Source organism: Aptenodytes forsteri, unplaced genomic scaffold (genome assembly GCF_000699145.1).
Source record: "Aptenodytes forsteri isolate BGI_AS27 unplaced genomic scaffold, ASM69914v1 Scaffold15, whole genome shotgun sequence".
NCBI classification, from domain to species: Eukaryota; Metazoa; Chordata; class Aves; order Sphenisciformes; family Spheniscidae; genus Aptenodytes; species Aptenodytes forsteri.
Window position 1 is genome coordinate 6,425,797 of NW_008795129.1, and position 15,632 is coordinate 6,441,428.

The 15,632-nt window shown below is 40.2% G+C and overlaps 1 protein-coding gene across 1 annotated transcript in view; it reads right to left on the bottom strand.

Annotated features, from left to right (window-relative positions):
• Positions 1-15,632, bottom strand: part of VSTM4 (V-set and transmembrane domain containing 4) — a 70,396-nt gene continuing 54,764 nt past the window's right edge. The window contains exons 6-8 of the mRNA XM_009278001.1: positions 13,288-13,400; positions 12,371-12,432; positions 1-126 (exon numbers count right to left, since the gene is read on the bottom strand). Of these exons, the coding sequence (XP_009276276.1) occupies positions 1-126; positions 12,371-12,432; positions 13,288-13,400 (301 nt within the window). The remainder of the gene's footprint in view (positions 127-12,370; positions 12,433-13,287; positions 13,401-15,632) is intronic.

The following is a 15,632-nucleotide window of genomic DNA, read 5'->3' on the forward strand; positions in this document are numbered from 1 at the left end:
TTACAGCTTGTTCTCCTCAAAGAGTATCTGTGCATAGACTGTCGTACTGGGAATGCCTTTGGCTTCTTGAATCGGCTTCATAAGTTCAAGTTCAGCGTATGTTAAATTCTCCTCTGCGATTTTCGGCTAGGAAACAGAACCAACAAATTATAGTTATAATGTCATTACCACTGAATGTAAAAGATGCCTTAAATATTCCATAGAATGGGCTATATTTCTTCTCTCACACATGCTTATTTTACTATGCTGTTAATCAGTTTAGTCTGCACTAAAGTTAGTTCATAGAAGATGAAATTAAAAAAAATATTAAAAAGAATCAGGAAATAGTAGGATTTTCAGGTTCATTTCCAATTTCTCCTTGTTTCTCGAACACTGAACATTTTAATTTGACAATTCAAATATTGCAAATTTGAAAGATGTGTGTTAGCAAAATGTTCAGCCTCTTTAATACTAAATTTCCCAATTTAATTTTAGTTATTGCAGATTTCACAATTTGAAAAATATATGCCACATTTGCTTCCCAGCTGGAAACCTTGGACCAGTTACATCTCTAATCACAGCCACTCACAGTACCTCTCATTATGTTTCTTAACAGAACCAGAAAACATGTTAAAATATGCAGAAGGCAGCAAAAATGGATAGAATTGAGTTACTGTCATTCCAAAGGGATTTCACTACTTTTGCCATGCTATAGATGAGTTCAGAGTTTAGAACAAAGGCCATACCACCAGAGCTGTCTGATGTATTACACTGGATGAGTTTTAGACTTAAAACTATAAAACTGAGCTAAGAGAAATGTTATCAAGAAAATTTACTCAACAAATTTCACGCGGGTGACAGAAGAGCTGCCTACTGCTACTGGGGACTTCATCCAGACTCAGAGTGGTGGCTTTTAGAGGAGGAAAGTCTTGTCTTGTGTTCCTTTGTGTGTGTTGCCTCATCAGTTGGGAGTGGGTAGTTCATATCAAATTCACCTCAGAAAATGTAGCAAAACCCAAAAGAGTTGCTGTGGAATGGTACGTGGGGCCCTAGTACTTGAAAAGGATTTCAGTTCATCTCTAGAAGATTAAAGTTTGTGCTCCCTGAAGAAGGGTGAAGTGCTAAGGCCCTGTGAAAGTGAAGAGCTGGAGAATTTGTTCTTTTATCTTCTTGGGTACTGTGTTCTACCTGAATATAACTGGTGTCCTCAAGTTTAAGCCTAAAAAGGACAATTAAAACAAAACAAAAAATATTTCAGCCATGCAAATTTTTGCAGTCACAAGACTATACCTTGTAGGAAAGGTTGCATCTCTGAGACCAAGAAAGGCTTTGCCGGTTGTAAACTGAAAACTGACTCAAAGTTCATAAACCGAGATTTTCCATACCGTACTTAAATGTTATAATGAAGAAATTAACAATATTTTCCAATGCCAAGAGTTTCCTTTATGTTTTATTTACTGCTATTTCTTTCTTTCTGATTTAACATAAATGATTCCTGTTTCCTTGAAATGTGTTTGAAGAATTATTATATTGTCTTCTGGCTAAAACGATAAACATCTACTATCCTCTGAAATCAGTCCCTGTGCTCCCCTGCTTCCTGTCTTTTGCACTGCTCTGGAATCCTCTCATTTTGCATTGACAGTTGCTCACACTCTGCATTTCAGATTGTTTCCCTCTGGGTGGATCAGTTTACACTTTTCCAGCATTAATTTAATCTTATTTCTTCTCTGCAGATCTGATCCTGAAATACTTTGTGCAGCTGCTGCTGCAAGCGGTGCCATTGAAGTCAGTTGATCTGTGCATGTGAGTAAAGGCCATTTGCTGGGCTAACTGTCTGCAGGACTGTAATCTTTGCATTTGATTATTCACATGGTCTTTCCTCCCTCCCTCCCTCCCCCTCTTGCATGGGGAGTCCTATTTCATCTCAGCTTCTGGTCCTCGTTCACTATCAAATGCTCCACTGTTGACTATACAGAAAATTTCCTGCTTTCGTTGAACTCTTTGGTGTAATGATGTAAAAAGACTTCCTGTGGATCCCAGCCTGATCTTGTATGTAACAGAAAAAAAAATGACACATTTCTTTTCTTTGTTCATGTATCGGGACTGAACTGAACCACAGTGTTTAGAAAGACATTTATCCTATCCTGGCTTTGGCTTAAAAAGTTACAAAAAACTACTGGTCAACCGCTCTGATACTTAATTTTGATATTCCCCTCTTCTTTCTAGCCTGAGAATATTAGCCTCAGTTTCTAGGCATGTAGATTGTTTTTGCCTTTTATGATATGTTAAAGATTCCTTTTGAGATTTCAAAACTATATGTGCCTACCTATTCAGCAGGTAGTACAGAGGCTAAATACAGGAGTTGGGGCTGGGCATCCCAGTAACACCAGCAAACGTCGAAGATTTTATTATCGGTGTATGATAACACATCTAGTCTCTATTTGAAGGTATTGGGAGGTTTGCTGCCAACTTCAGCGGGTGTCACCTCAGACCCTCAATGCAGAATGATGCACTGCATGTGAAGAGCCTCCTAAAAATGAATCTGATAGAACTTTACGAACAAGCTGTTGGTCACTGCCAGAGTAAAACTCTACATTTCCTAAGACTGACCCAGTGCATCTTTTGAACTGGAAATATTTTCATTGTTCTGTAGAAATCAGTTGCTCAGGGCAAGCTAAATCTGTATATGCTTTCCCCTTTGCTGTTTAACTGTATTTCATGTTATGTTTCCATTTAGAAAATACCACATGTCCTAAAATAGCCACCCCAACGCCCAGCTCATGTAAATTTTAGAACAAAGATTTATGAAATCATATTGTCCAGGTGTTCTATTATATTATCTCAAAATTGCATTGTTTTCCAGTGTAGATTATCTCTTTATTCTTACTTTATTCTATTATGTTTGGATCTGAAAAATAACACTAGATTCCCCAAAACAGGTCATTGGGCAGTAGTGGCTGATGTGTTGCTTTCATACATTTTTATGATGTTCCTATAGTAAACATAATTTAATAAAGCCAAAACACACTAAATAAATAATTGCATCTAGAAAAGCAATAAAACCAAATAAAATTAGTACTTTCATAAGTGGAAAAGGTACTTCAATTACTGCTACAAGCAACAGCACACCATAAAATGTGTAGAATAATTTCCCTTATGCATATTTCTAGTATGTAATAATTTGATTGAAAATATGAGGAAACACACAGGAGGTTCAAAATTGTGAAGGGTATACAGTTTTCAGCAAAGGATGCGTAATAACAGTGCATGGAAGCCAACACTACTTTAAAGTACTTATGGTAGCCAGGATTTTATTCCATACACTCTTCTGTACTTCATTTATCAACCACATGTTTAATTTAATTTTGCTGGTTTGTTTGTCCAAAAGCATTTTTTTTTTTTTTGAACAGGCAGGGAAAGAAAACTAATTCTATGATTTCCTCTCTCATTTGGATTGGATAGTGTTTTGGCAGTTTAAACCTGGAATCCTGCCACTACCTCCTTTTTGGAACGACAACGTGACTTTAATAACTGATGTTATAGGTGGGACTGATACTAGGGCAGAAGAGGAAGAGACGATGACTGGCCATTCACCTCTCTCTTTCTGCCCTGGCTCTTCAATTAGGACGTCATTGGGATTTCTATGGCTACAACATCCTTTCCTGAAAAATTACATCATTGTTCTAAAATAACATTGAAATGATTTCTGCAAATAGAATTCTATTCTAACGTGACATTTCTAGATACAGTCTTTATCTTGTATGTCTGCTTTCTCATCTTGGGATCACACACTTTGCAGAAATATAAACCGGGAAGAGTCATCATTTTCCAGTGTATCTTCTGGCAAATACAAAATGATTCCTCTTCCAGGCTTCTTCCAGTGTAATTTTAGTTTATTCCAGTCACAGGACTTCCCATGGGCAACTATTCGAAAGAGTTCACTTATAGGAACATTTTTCTTAATAAACAATCTGCAAAGTCTATCGTGAATATTTAAAAGAAACTGAAGTATGTGTATACATAGTTTTTTTTTTAATTGGGTTTGTCCAGTATATAAATGTGTTAGAAATGACCTAGAAGGGTTGGGTTTTTAATGAAAATTACTCTGATTTTTATGTCATAATTACCAGGAATGTCAATTTTGCTCTTCCTAGGCTTAGCTGGTTTGTTTCTTGGCAGCCTCAAAGATGTTTACTGTGAGCACTATCAGACTGAAAGTTCTTGAAGTTTTAACTAAGACCACTTTTATCCAAATTTGTAATTAGGTATGAAGAAAACAAGCAAATAATAACCTCATAAATTTTACTTGTCTGGAAAAACAACTGATGCCAACTTGCACTTACGGATTGCTGCAATCTCACTGTTCCATGACCACACCAGTTATCATGAAGATGACAACATGAACGTGAATTTCTAATTAAAAAAAAAATAATTCCCCTGATTCTAATTTACTATCAAAAATAAGCAGAAAAGGGCTCACTTCCCAGTTCACTTCAATCTTAAATATTTTAGTGACTAGTGCTGCAGACATTTGCCTTGGAATTCAGTGTCTATGTGATTGCATGTGATGGAGTTTTTGTTTGAGATTATGATGCAGAATGACTTTAACACGGGACCAGGGCAAGAAAATTACGTTTATAGATGAAATTGAATTTTCACATCTGAGTTTTCTGGATTTAACAAGCGTATGTCCCAAGTTCCAGTCAGAGCTTCATAATATTTTTAGTAACTCAGATTTCCTGGGGCAACATTTGAAAATGAACCCCCACCCTCACTGGCATGCCCTGTGCTCGTGGGTGAATGGATTAGGTCAGCAAGGATAAAACCTTGCCAGTTATGCGTAGGTTTACTGGTCTGATTGCCAGTACATGGCAAATTGCCACCTACGGAGTGGCCACGCTGTGCTGTTGGGTGCACACTGCAGTGCCGGGGGGGATGCTGTAGGAAATGCAAACGGGAAAGGTACAGAGTCAAGAGGTGGTGGTGAGGTTTGTTTGATCCAGTCTCTAGGAACTGCGCTTCTCCCCAGGTTACTCTGCAGCACAAAGCAAGCAGCCCTGCCCCAGTGCCATGAAGTAGCTCTTTCTTAGCAAGCACATGCTGCAACTGCCATTTTTTCTCTCCCTTTCTCTTGCAAAGGCCAAACTCAGATCTTTGGCCTTTTCCCTTTCATATTTGAAGAAACATCCTGTTTTGTATTCACACTCGGTAAAGAGCTCCACAGGAAAAATGCGGATACTGTCCAGATGGCACAGCTCAGGAGCATCCTGTGTCACCGCCTGAGCACGCTCCGTCAGAAAGTATCCGGACAGGACTCTCCAGGCCAACTGGATGGGCTTTGGCCACAGGGACAGACTGTTGCTTCTCTTTACATGAATGCCCAGATGGGAGGAAACTGCATACTGTGTGCAACCTAAGGAAAAGGGGCTAGCCCATCTTTTCCTCTGCATATCTCCTTTTCACAAGCATCTTTTTTTTTTTTTTTTTTTTTTGAAGCCGTGGGGAGGGGATGGTGTATGGCTGCCAGCTTGGCCATCACTGGAGGGTCAGCTATAGAGGTGAAGGCAAGAGTGTGCTGAAGCGAAGATTCAGCATGTTTGGTGGACAGGCTGCAACTCCCTTGTCTGGGCCACCAGGACAGGGGGAGACAGCACATGTTAGCAGTGGGGTTAGGCAGGATTTCGCAAAATTAATAGTGAGAAAACTCACTGTAGCTTCAGAGGGAAAAGGATTAACGTTTGACAGTCCTATTTTTCAATATACACTGGAAAACCACTCTCTCTAGTATGTGTGGTGAAAATCTTGTGCTGAAATCAATAGTGCTCCTCAGGGCCATAGATACACTTTATGCTCAAACCCTATGAATTTCAGTGGGATGGCTCTCTCATCAAGGTAGTAACTTAACTCAGGACTCAGAAAGTTATTTTTTTTTCTCTTCTCTTTAGAGCTTTGGGTGTTTATCAATGACAGTCTCTCGATTGCAGGCAGAAAGCCAGAGATTCCCCTGGAAGAGAGGAGCTTCAAAAATTACTTCTGCAGACCTTCATGAAAAACTAAAGCTAGATCTGCAAGATGAGTTATCCCCTAGAAATGCAACTGCTGGCCAGTGAAAGCACTGAAATATCAAGGGCGCCATTGTCTTCTCACTGCCAAAGTGAGAAATATGACATTGGAAAATATTGGGAGTAGAAAGTATGACTTTTAGTGGCACTATCAGTTAGAAAGGACAGGTTCTTTCCACTAAGATGCTTATTTTTCACTCCCTAGAGTAAAAAATACTTCCCAGACTCTCTGGGAACAATATCTACAACAATTTGTGAAGCCTCTTTCAGCATTGCATCTAAATTTTGCTATTGAATCCCACAGAAGTTATGATAACAAAGTCAGGAACAAAGATGATTTACTAATTCCCATTGAATGATTTTATTTTAAAGAAACAGAATCCCACAAACGTAGGGCAGGTAGTGACTCTAAGGGAAGGGCCAGTCCATCTTGCTTCATTAACAGAATTAAATATACCTGGCAGAGGTTTGTCCAGCTGGTTTTAACAGCTTTTGGGGAAGCCTTTGCTAATGCTTTATTCCTTTTACAGTTGCAGAGTTATTCCTAGATTCTGAACCAACATTGCTGGAAATCAGGCTGACTACTTCTTATCCTTCAAAAAGGCCCAAGGAAGTAATTAAAGGTTTTCAGTTTTCTGGGGACACTTCTATTATTCTAAATGTGTCATCACAAAAAAATCATTTGCTGTGGGATTTTGTAAATACACAAGTCTCGGCACAATTCCAGCAAGAGATTTTATGTATTTATGCAAACTGTTCCTTCTTGGGAGTAAAGATAGCAACCTGTGATCTGAAGAGGAAAGCAGGCATAACTCAGCAGTTTTGAATATGCTGTGTTTTGAGTGTCAACCTGAATGTGTAAATGATATTCATGTTGCTATGGACATCTCACATCCTAAGGAGATACTGAAAAAAAAAACAAAAAAGGATTATTCATCTTGCAGAGAGAGAAATTATGTGGACTGGATGGAAATATTCAAGAATCACAGGGAGTCAAGGAAAAAAATGTTCACCACTTGTTTGTACATCATATGTACGATGTTACTTGAAGTCTGTGGAGATCAATAGTGCCTTAAGAAATTGGGAACTTAAATCATCACCCATTGTTACATATTGTGGAGGAAACAACTCTTCTAACAGAGGGTGGCGTAGCTTTTAATTTAAAATCATCCAGGAGAAAGGAAGACCTGATCGTTCCCAGATCCAGAATCCACAAATTACCGAACAGATGTATTTCACTTCCTTTTGCTTTCTCAAGGCCAATGGTACCTACAGGTTAAGACTAATGAGGAATCCTACTAGTTGTGCAAAAAACTGACTAGCCTACCTTTCCTAGCTATGGCACAAGACTGGTTTGAATGATGTAGTGCTTAATTGTAAGATGAAAAAGAAGACAGGGGAAAAAATCAACTCAAGTACAATCTTGCAATGTGTAAATTTGCTCCCGGGTTGCTGTGAGGCTGAAGCTGCAGGGCAGCAGACTGGAGCACAGCTTAGAAGCCACAAATTCCCCAGCAATCAAAAACCAAAAGCAGCTCTTTACATTTCACAGCTCTGACGTGGTAATCAGACTGCAGATAATTCACTCGCATACCTAGACCCCTTTCCCAAAAGGGCTCCAAGGTCACTGGTTCTGATATACAGTGGATCTGCTTGGTTTGTTGTACAATGGGAAATGCACTCCTGAAACCTAAAAGCCAAAAGGATTTTTCAGGTGAAGGAAACTTAAGCTTCTGGGCAGCTTTAGGAGCACCTGTCTTCATTGCTTGATTCAGGAGTATACCCCGATGTAGAACGTCGAGCTAAATGTGCAATGCTGAAAGATGATTGATTTTGCTGGGTACATGCAGATGATGAGACCAAGTCGCAGCCTTCTCAGTTCCACAGGTGTCAAACCTATGTCAAGTTCCTCCTCAAAACCACACCATTCTGCTTTGTGGACATGGAAGGAGCAGGGAAGATGTCCTTTGAATGAACGCTTGCAAATTCCAGACTTTCAGACATGTTACTCACTACAGAGTAAGCGCTTTCAGTGCAGGGACTGTCCTGACCTGCACTGGCTGGCACTCAGCACGTTGTCGGCACTTAGCCCATAATGATAAATAAGGATGGGGTTTTCAAAGCTGCAGAAAAAAACTTGAGCTTCCCATTTCTGTTACATCTGTAAAATCCTGGGAATCCAGATCTCTGAGCTGGCTTTGCAAATCTCAGCATAAAATGTATAAGTGGTGCCTGAAAAAGGCAGGCAGGCAGGCGGAAGGAGTGCAAAAGATTATGCTCTCACTCAAACTTAACAAAATGACTTCCAGAAATTTCCCTCAGTCTTAGATAACCATAAGCCCTTCCTGTTTCTCAAGTAGCTTTTACATCATCATCATCAAAAGAAAATCTCAGCGATCATGTGGCACCGGGCCACCGGTGATCCAATCCATGCTGAGATAAACAATGCTGTCTACGCTGTATGAGCTGAAGGTAGAAGGATGCTTCTCTTAAATACTTCAGCTATGGTCACTGAAAGCACTCTGTTTCAGAAGTCACAGGGAACCAATATGTATTCTGTGGTGGGGAACAAGAGAAGCCAGATACACTCCAGTAAAGAGGTTATTGAAGAGGTTAGTCAGTGTAGGAACAGCAGAAGCCAACTCTTACGTACTGTGTGCTTTGCATGTTACGATATATTTACCTGATTTCAAAGCGGGACGATTATATGACTTAGCAGAGGCCACATAAGTGTGTTTGAAGAACTAAGCCCAAGGGAATAATTTGTAATACAGGATATATTTACCTGATTTCAAAGCGGGACAATTATATGACTTAGCAGAGGCCACATAAGTCAGCAGCAGAATGAGGAATATTCCCTACAGCCTGTCTTATCTAGGCAGGTATTCCTCCCCTTAAAACTTAGTGTGAAAATGGGGAAGTCAACAAAAATTTTGCGTAAGTAAAGATTGCAGGATTTGGTCTAAGGTGAAGTCTCACGTCCTTTCCATTGGCTCCAGTGAATCACACAGGAGCTCCTAAGCTTGGTGGTGCAAACCTTCATGAAAAGACACTGAAACCTTTTCATTTAGATGATGTTCTATAACTGACACTCTTGAGCTATGACAACTAATCTCTAGGAGGCAATGAAAGGCTTACCAGAAAATTTGGTTGAGGAAGTATAAGATTTATCTCTACCAACTCAAAGGGCTAAGTACTTACGGCTATAGCAGAACAGCCCTTAGAGAGCAGAATTTGTGGGCCCCTAGAATTTTCTTCTTCCTAATGACTCTCTGTGCTTCTTGCATGCTATAAAAAACATTCCTTTTTGCATTTCAGCATCTCTATTTCCTTTGATCTGTACACATTTCTCATTGATGCTAATAGAGAATGACACTGATGGGGAATATTTTTGCAACAAGGGGAGCATAGAATTGTTATTCTGGCTAAAGCAAAAGCAATATGACTTAAGCAGAGTTTTTAAAAGGCTTTACTCAAGGCTGTGCAATTGAACATGATACTAGGCTTTCTCTTTTTTCTTTTTTTTAATTTTCATTGAGATTATGTCCATATTTTATCCAGGTTATTGTATTCTTGTAAAATTATACTGCAACCCACTCTAGCACGTTAACAACAAAAGAAATTCTCTAGCTTATTATAAACATCTTTCAAGAAACCAGAAGCACATGTCCTCTGGAAATAATTTTGCTGGTATTTAGGTTATTATGAAAAATTTCCCAAAACACTGGAATTATTTTATAATGTTCCCTTATGCTCTAGCTTGTTTGCTTAGGTTTTCTAGAATATTCTCTTGGTGCCCCGGTGTGATACCTTCCTTGGGTTGCACAGGGAAGCTGCAGAAGTAGTCCAGAAACTCAGCAATTTGAGTCTGTCTTTGCAGCGATGATTACCTAGTAACTATGTACCATCAGTGAAAAAAGACCTAGTAGGGACACCAGCTGTGCAATAATTACAGTTGGAAAGAAAAAATTCTTTTATCCTGCAGAGATTTGGCAGGATGACAATAGTATTTTTTTGCCCCAAAGCAGACTGAAAATTTAAAATCTGAGAAATTTTTGAGAATTAAAAAAATGGGGAGGCAAGTATGCTGAAAATCAATAAAATGTTTCATTTAGATGAATTTGATAAGTCTTTTTCTCTGTATTTATTACCATTTTGTATCTCTGTTGAAACTTCTTTTACTTCAATTACTTTAAGTTCCTCACTGAAAAATCATTTAAAAAATTGATTTTTTTTTTCTTTTTTTCTGAGAATACTAAAACATAAGGGTTTAACCAACTGTGGTATAAAGCGGGGCGAGAGAAACAGAAATGGGAAACAGCTCTGGGGTGTGTCCTGCTCAGCTTCTGAATGTGCCTTATAGACTGACTCGGGTTTAGTTTACTTTGTCCTTTAAAGTATTGCTAGTTGAGTTTGGGTCTTGAATATCCTTTGGATAATATTTGTTGGATTACTTTTTGACTTCAAACTAACTCACGTCCATAGATCATGTGTTTTCTGCAGGCTGCGATATCTCTCCAGGTGCGCTCTGAGGTGAAATACGAAAGGGAAAAGAGCAGAGCCAGACTCGAGCCCGACTCAAGGCATTGAAACCGAGTCTGCTGGCTGCACGCAGCATGGGGACCCTCAGTCACGCTAGGGAAAACAAAGCTGATTTCATTGTTTGAAAAGGCTTTATTCCTGCTCACCTCCAAATAGTTTGAACCTTGACTGGGGTTGCATAGCAGGAAGGGAAGAGCAAACAGCTATTTGTGGCCCACATCCTTGGATTTATTCCAGAAAGAAAAAGTATCTGGAAACAGATTTACCTCAAGTTCAGCATGTGTTGATGTGCTTTATTGACCTGCAGGAAGAGTCTGAGTGCTTTAACTGATGAGAGCTTTTCCTTGGAGGGCTGAAGACTAACTGATTTCTGATGGAGCCACGTGCCTGGGCACAGTGATTAATGCAGTGTGCGCTGCAAAGGGTGGCTGTCATCCCCTGATACCAAGTGCTCTCATCTGTGTCTTTGTCCTCTCAGCATAGCTTTGGCCTGACACAATTACCTACATGGTTCTAAACATTTTTCATGGACTTTTAAAACTCTACCTCTTCCTTTACTGAAACCTGACCTGTATGAGCAGAGCCTAGCCAAGGTGCAATCCCTGCAGGACCAGCAGACGAGAGGTGAGCTCCATATCCAAGCAGCAGTATCACCTAAGATTTTAGCTGAGATGTTCTGAAGTCACCTGGCATTATGCCCAGGTATCCTGGGTTGTACCCTGACCATGCTTAAAAGGGCAGAGTTTATTTACAGACAATTGGTGGGAAGGTTCCCAATTCTAACCCTCATCTGAAAGTGAAGCCATCACAGAGGCGTTCAGGTTATTCACATGGCCTAACTTTAGGCACCTACCTTCACCTAAGTTAGGGAGTTAGTCACTCTGGGCTCTCTCTATTGCCAGAGAAGGGAGAAAGGATCCCCAAAAGGCAAATCAGAGCATCTATTGAATCATAGAATCATTAAGGTTGGAAAAGACCTCTAAGATCATCGAGTCCAACCGTCAACCCAACACCACAATGCCCACTAAACCATGTCCCTAAGCAAAGTCTGAATTAGTAGGAGCATCAGGCTCCTACTCTAACTCATCTCTCTTTCTATTGACTATACAGGGAGCTCAGCAGACCAGCCTCTTTATATAGGCAGCTGAAAATAGTTGGTATAAAACTCTGTCTCTGTTACCCCTGGATGTCTTGTCCAGGTATTGCTTTGTTACTAAAGCAGAGAAACATCTCTCCATCTATTTGATTTGTCTGGCTAATATCTGCAGGGTTTTTTTCATACAGAAACTCGTATCCAACAGAAACTGCCATGTGAGTTTTTATTTTCCTTAATATGAGCTATGTACATACATTTCATTCCTGCAACTTCAGTTATTCCTGACTTACATCACTGTAGGGCAGAAACAGGTCCCCCGTTTCTGACTTGAGAAGTCTCAAAGCAGTGTGACCAGTGTGGTTGTGATTCTGTCAGTAACTGGTATTTTTTCCAAAGCACCAGCTGCTAGAAGCATGTGGGAATCAATAGCAGGTTTCATTTAAGAACAGGCTAAATTTGCAGACACGACGACTGCTAGAAAGCTGGAAAACATAATCCAGTGTAACATAATGCTCAAAATGAAAAAAGCCAAGACAATTCATCACTTGAAAAAGTATTACTTAGAAAAAAAAGGACTTGTATGATTTTTAAGCAGATTTATAGTTTCTGAACCTAGAGTTCTGGCAACATTACAGCAATTGTATTGAGAGAGAAGAATATGGAGAAAATAATGTCATAGGAAATTACTTACCAGGATCAATTTTCTTTGAGGTTTCAAGAGCTTGGGCTTAGGAAAATTATTGGCTATTGGAGCTATGGAAATAAATATTAAGGGATCATTTCATATTATCAACATTCGCTGTCATTTTTAGTAAACGCATTAGCAATTTATAAATTACAGATTAATAGCAGATTAGGAGCAAATACATGTACTTATACCAGAATTTAACTGTATTTCAGTAACATACTTTACAATGAAACATAGGGTTTATGAATTAGAAAAATTCATAAGATTAAAGAATCTGATATGCAAAACATGCTGTGTGTGTGCAGAAGCCAGAGCAAATACACCTCTTGAGATCCGATCACTTGTGATCTAATGCACAATAAACCTTCGGGTCCTTCCCCTCCTCTCTCCCAGTGGCTCAGCACTGGCAGTAGTGTTCAGAAAATATGCCAAAGAGTTTGTGTGACTGACCCTGGAGGCAATCGCAAATCCTCTTTGAAAGTGAGGTTCTCCAAGAGGTTGATCTTTATCTGCTCAGCTTGCTTGACTTCTCAAGTGTACCTGCAATTTTAAGAGTGCAACGTGCTGGCTTCCCTCAGTCTATCCCCACCATGAAATTTCATCTTGCCTAACTTTAATTTTCTCTTTGAGCAGGGTGAATATTGCTACAGAGGTTCCTCTCTCTTCTCTGATTAGTGGGAGCTGAGTCCTCTTGCCTGAGCTCGGTGAATAGCTTCTCAATAGCTAAAGCTGCAGGGAGGTGAGAGCCTGGTCCCAGCAGCAGGCACGGGCCATTTCTCCCCCCACCGATGGGAGCAAGCACAGGTCACCCCACAGTCACACTCGGTGGCAGAGTGCAGGAGTCCTGACATCCCGCGCTCTGCTGTCCCTCCGTGGTCGTGCTCAGGATTTGAAATATCTCTGCATCTCTGTTTTCATACCTTTTGCTGGGATGGCTGGTGGCTGCTCCACTTTCTCTTTCTCTTTCTTTTTCTTTACCTTCTTGGGCTGTAGAGGGGACATGCTTGTCACACTGGTAACTGTCTCCCCTGAGCTGCAAAGCAGAGACCCACAGGTGAGGGAAAAGTGAAGGCAATGGAGGGAAAGACAAGTTTGCCCCAGTGAGTTCATGCAAATACGTCACCTTCCACATGTAAGAGTCCCTGCCCAACAACTTGGATTTTGACCTGGGGATATACTGAAAAACCTCTTACGGGGGTTGGAAATGCTCTGGGTCTTGTATTTTTTCAACCACACAGCCTGGATGAGAAACTCAGGAGTCTGATCTGTCCTGGCACAGAAAATGCAGAGTGTCAGGTTTAAACAAGACTCATTTCATAGCACGTGTTCCTTAAAAACATGTATGACCCCGCTGCTGCACCCAGGATGAGCTTGTACCTTTCTGTCCTCGAGGGCCAGAGGCACAGACAGGTTAGGTGACTTGCATAAGCTCACACGGAAAGCGTATGGCAAAGCAAAATCTTCGATGTGGTTTCTGGGCTAAGACCGGCTGAGGGGCCAGCAGGCCAGGAGAGCGTGCAGCATGCCTTCAGACAGCTCACAAACCCACATTTGAAAAAGCTAGCTTTTTAAAAGAGGCTGGTGTGCTCAGCGCATCTAAAATGGAGAAATTGTGCCCCTATCTCTAAACTCCGGCATTCTCCGGTGCATCCGTGCTGAAAAAGCATTAGTAGGTATGAGACAAGAGTACAAGCTGTATTGTAAACAGACTCCTGTCCAAGAAAGCTTCTGTGTTTGGACTATTACAGTTTAACATCCTCTAAGCCTGGGTTTTTTACCCTCAGCGTCTCCCAAAGTCTGAGGTAGTATATCCTGCTTTGAATATTTAGGGCTTGGATACGCAGTCAGGTTGCAGCGATTGTCACCGTGTGTCAGCTGAGCTGCGGTAACCGACTGTGCCGGTGCTCCTAGCTTGCAGCTAACAAGAAATAGAATTGTATGGGCTTAACTGGTAATGAAAGAAATCTTAACTTACAGCTGGGGTGGGAGGCGAGTGTATAGCAACTAGTGATGATGACTACGGTGGTGGAGGTGACTTGGTAAGCAGTTGCTGCTCAGATGCATCTGACCATGGGCTCGCCCTGGGAAAGATTAACGCAGTATGGTTGTGGGGACCTTTCTGTTCTGGGCTGGTGAGTTACACCACACAATGGGATCCAACCACGGTCTCCATAGTCATAACGCTGACAACACTGAATTCACTGAATTTTAAATCATTTGTCCCAAGTTGCTGTTCCTCTCCAGGTTCTTTTGCATAATGAAACATTCTCTTTATATTAATAGAATAAAATAGTCAAACTGGGCCAAAGTCTTAATGAAAGTTAAGATGTCTTTGCTATTGCCCACACAAGAATAACAAAATAACAGACATTATCATTTTACACAGCTGTAAATCCAAATGAATGTCACTACCATTGGTAAAATCACTCTGGATTTACACTTGCGTAGATTACAAAAAGCCTCTGGTTTGCTGATTTTCCTGAGTTCTGTTCCATGTACTCAGTCCAAAACATAGGGTTGCTGCCAAACTTTTTTTAAAGTGTTTAAAAGGTAAAATATTTTCATGATTTATAAATAAATCACATCAAATATGTAAACTGAGGGTTGTATTAAAATACACTTGTCTGCACTATTGTGAACCTATCCCACAACAATCATTTGTTTCTAAATTACTATCAAAACATGAAATTGTTTAAAACCAGCAGGAAATGAAACTCTCCTGCCTAGCTCCATTGCCCAAACACAGCAAACTGCAAAGAACAAAGAATACCAAAAAGGGGATGAGAATGATTTTGTAATGGTTTTTGTTTTAATAATCCAAGGTCATTAAGGCAGATATGTAGCTTAAAGAGACTATCATTCTGATACAGCTGCTTTAAGCACAATATATGAAAAGGCTTAGTGTCAATTCATTGCATTAGTTGTTATTCCTGCTTTGCCACTGAAAAAGTGAAGCTACAGAGAAATGTATTTGTAGCTTACACTTTTTTTTTTAAATGCCAGGGCCATACAGGGTTAACTAATTCTGGGAGATACAACAACCATACTTGCTGTCTTAGAACTGAGCTCCTCAAACCAAACAAGGAGGCTCAGAAAAGACTCCTTGGCTCCGAAACACTGCCTCTTTGTGAGCTCTATGTCTAAAAGGAAAGTTAGTTTTTTATCTCCAGCTCCTCCTCCAGCCTCCTGGCTTCTATTTCAACAGTGTCACATTGTGCATTTCTTGAAGGATCTAATGAGTTTTTAGAGAACAAGAAAAAGACAG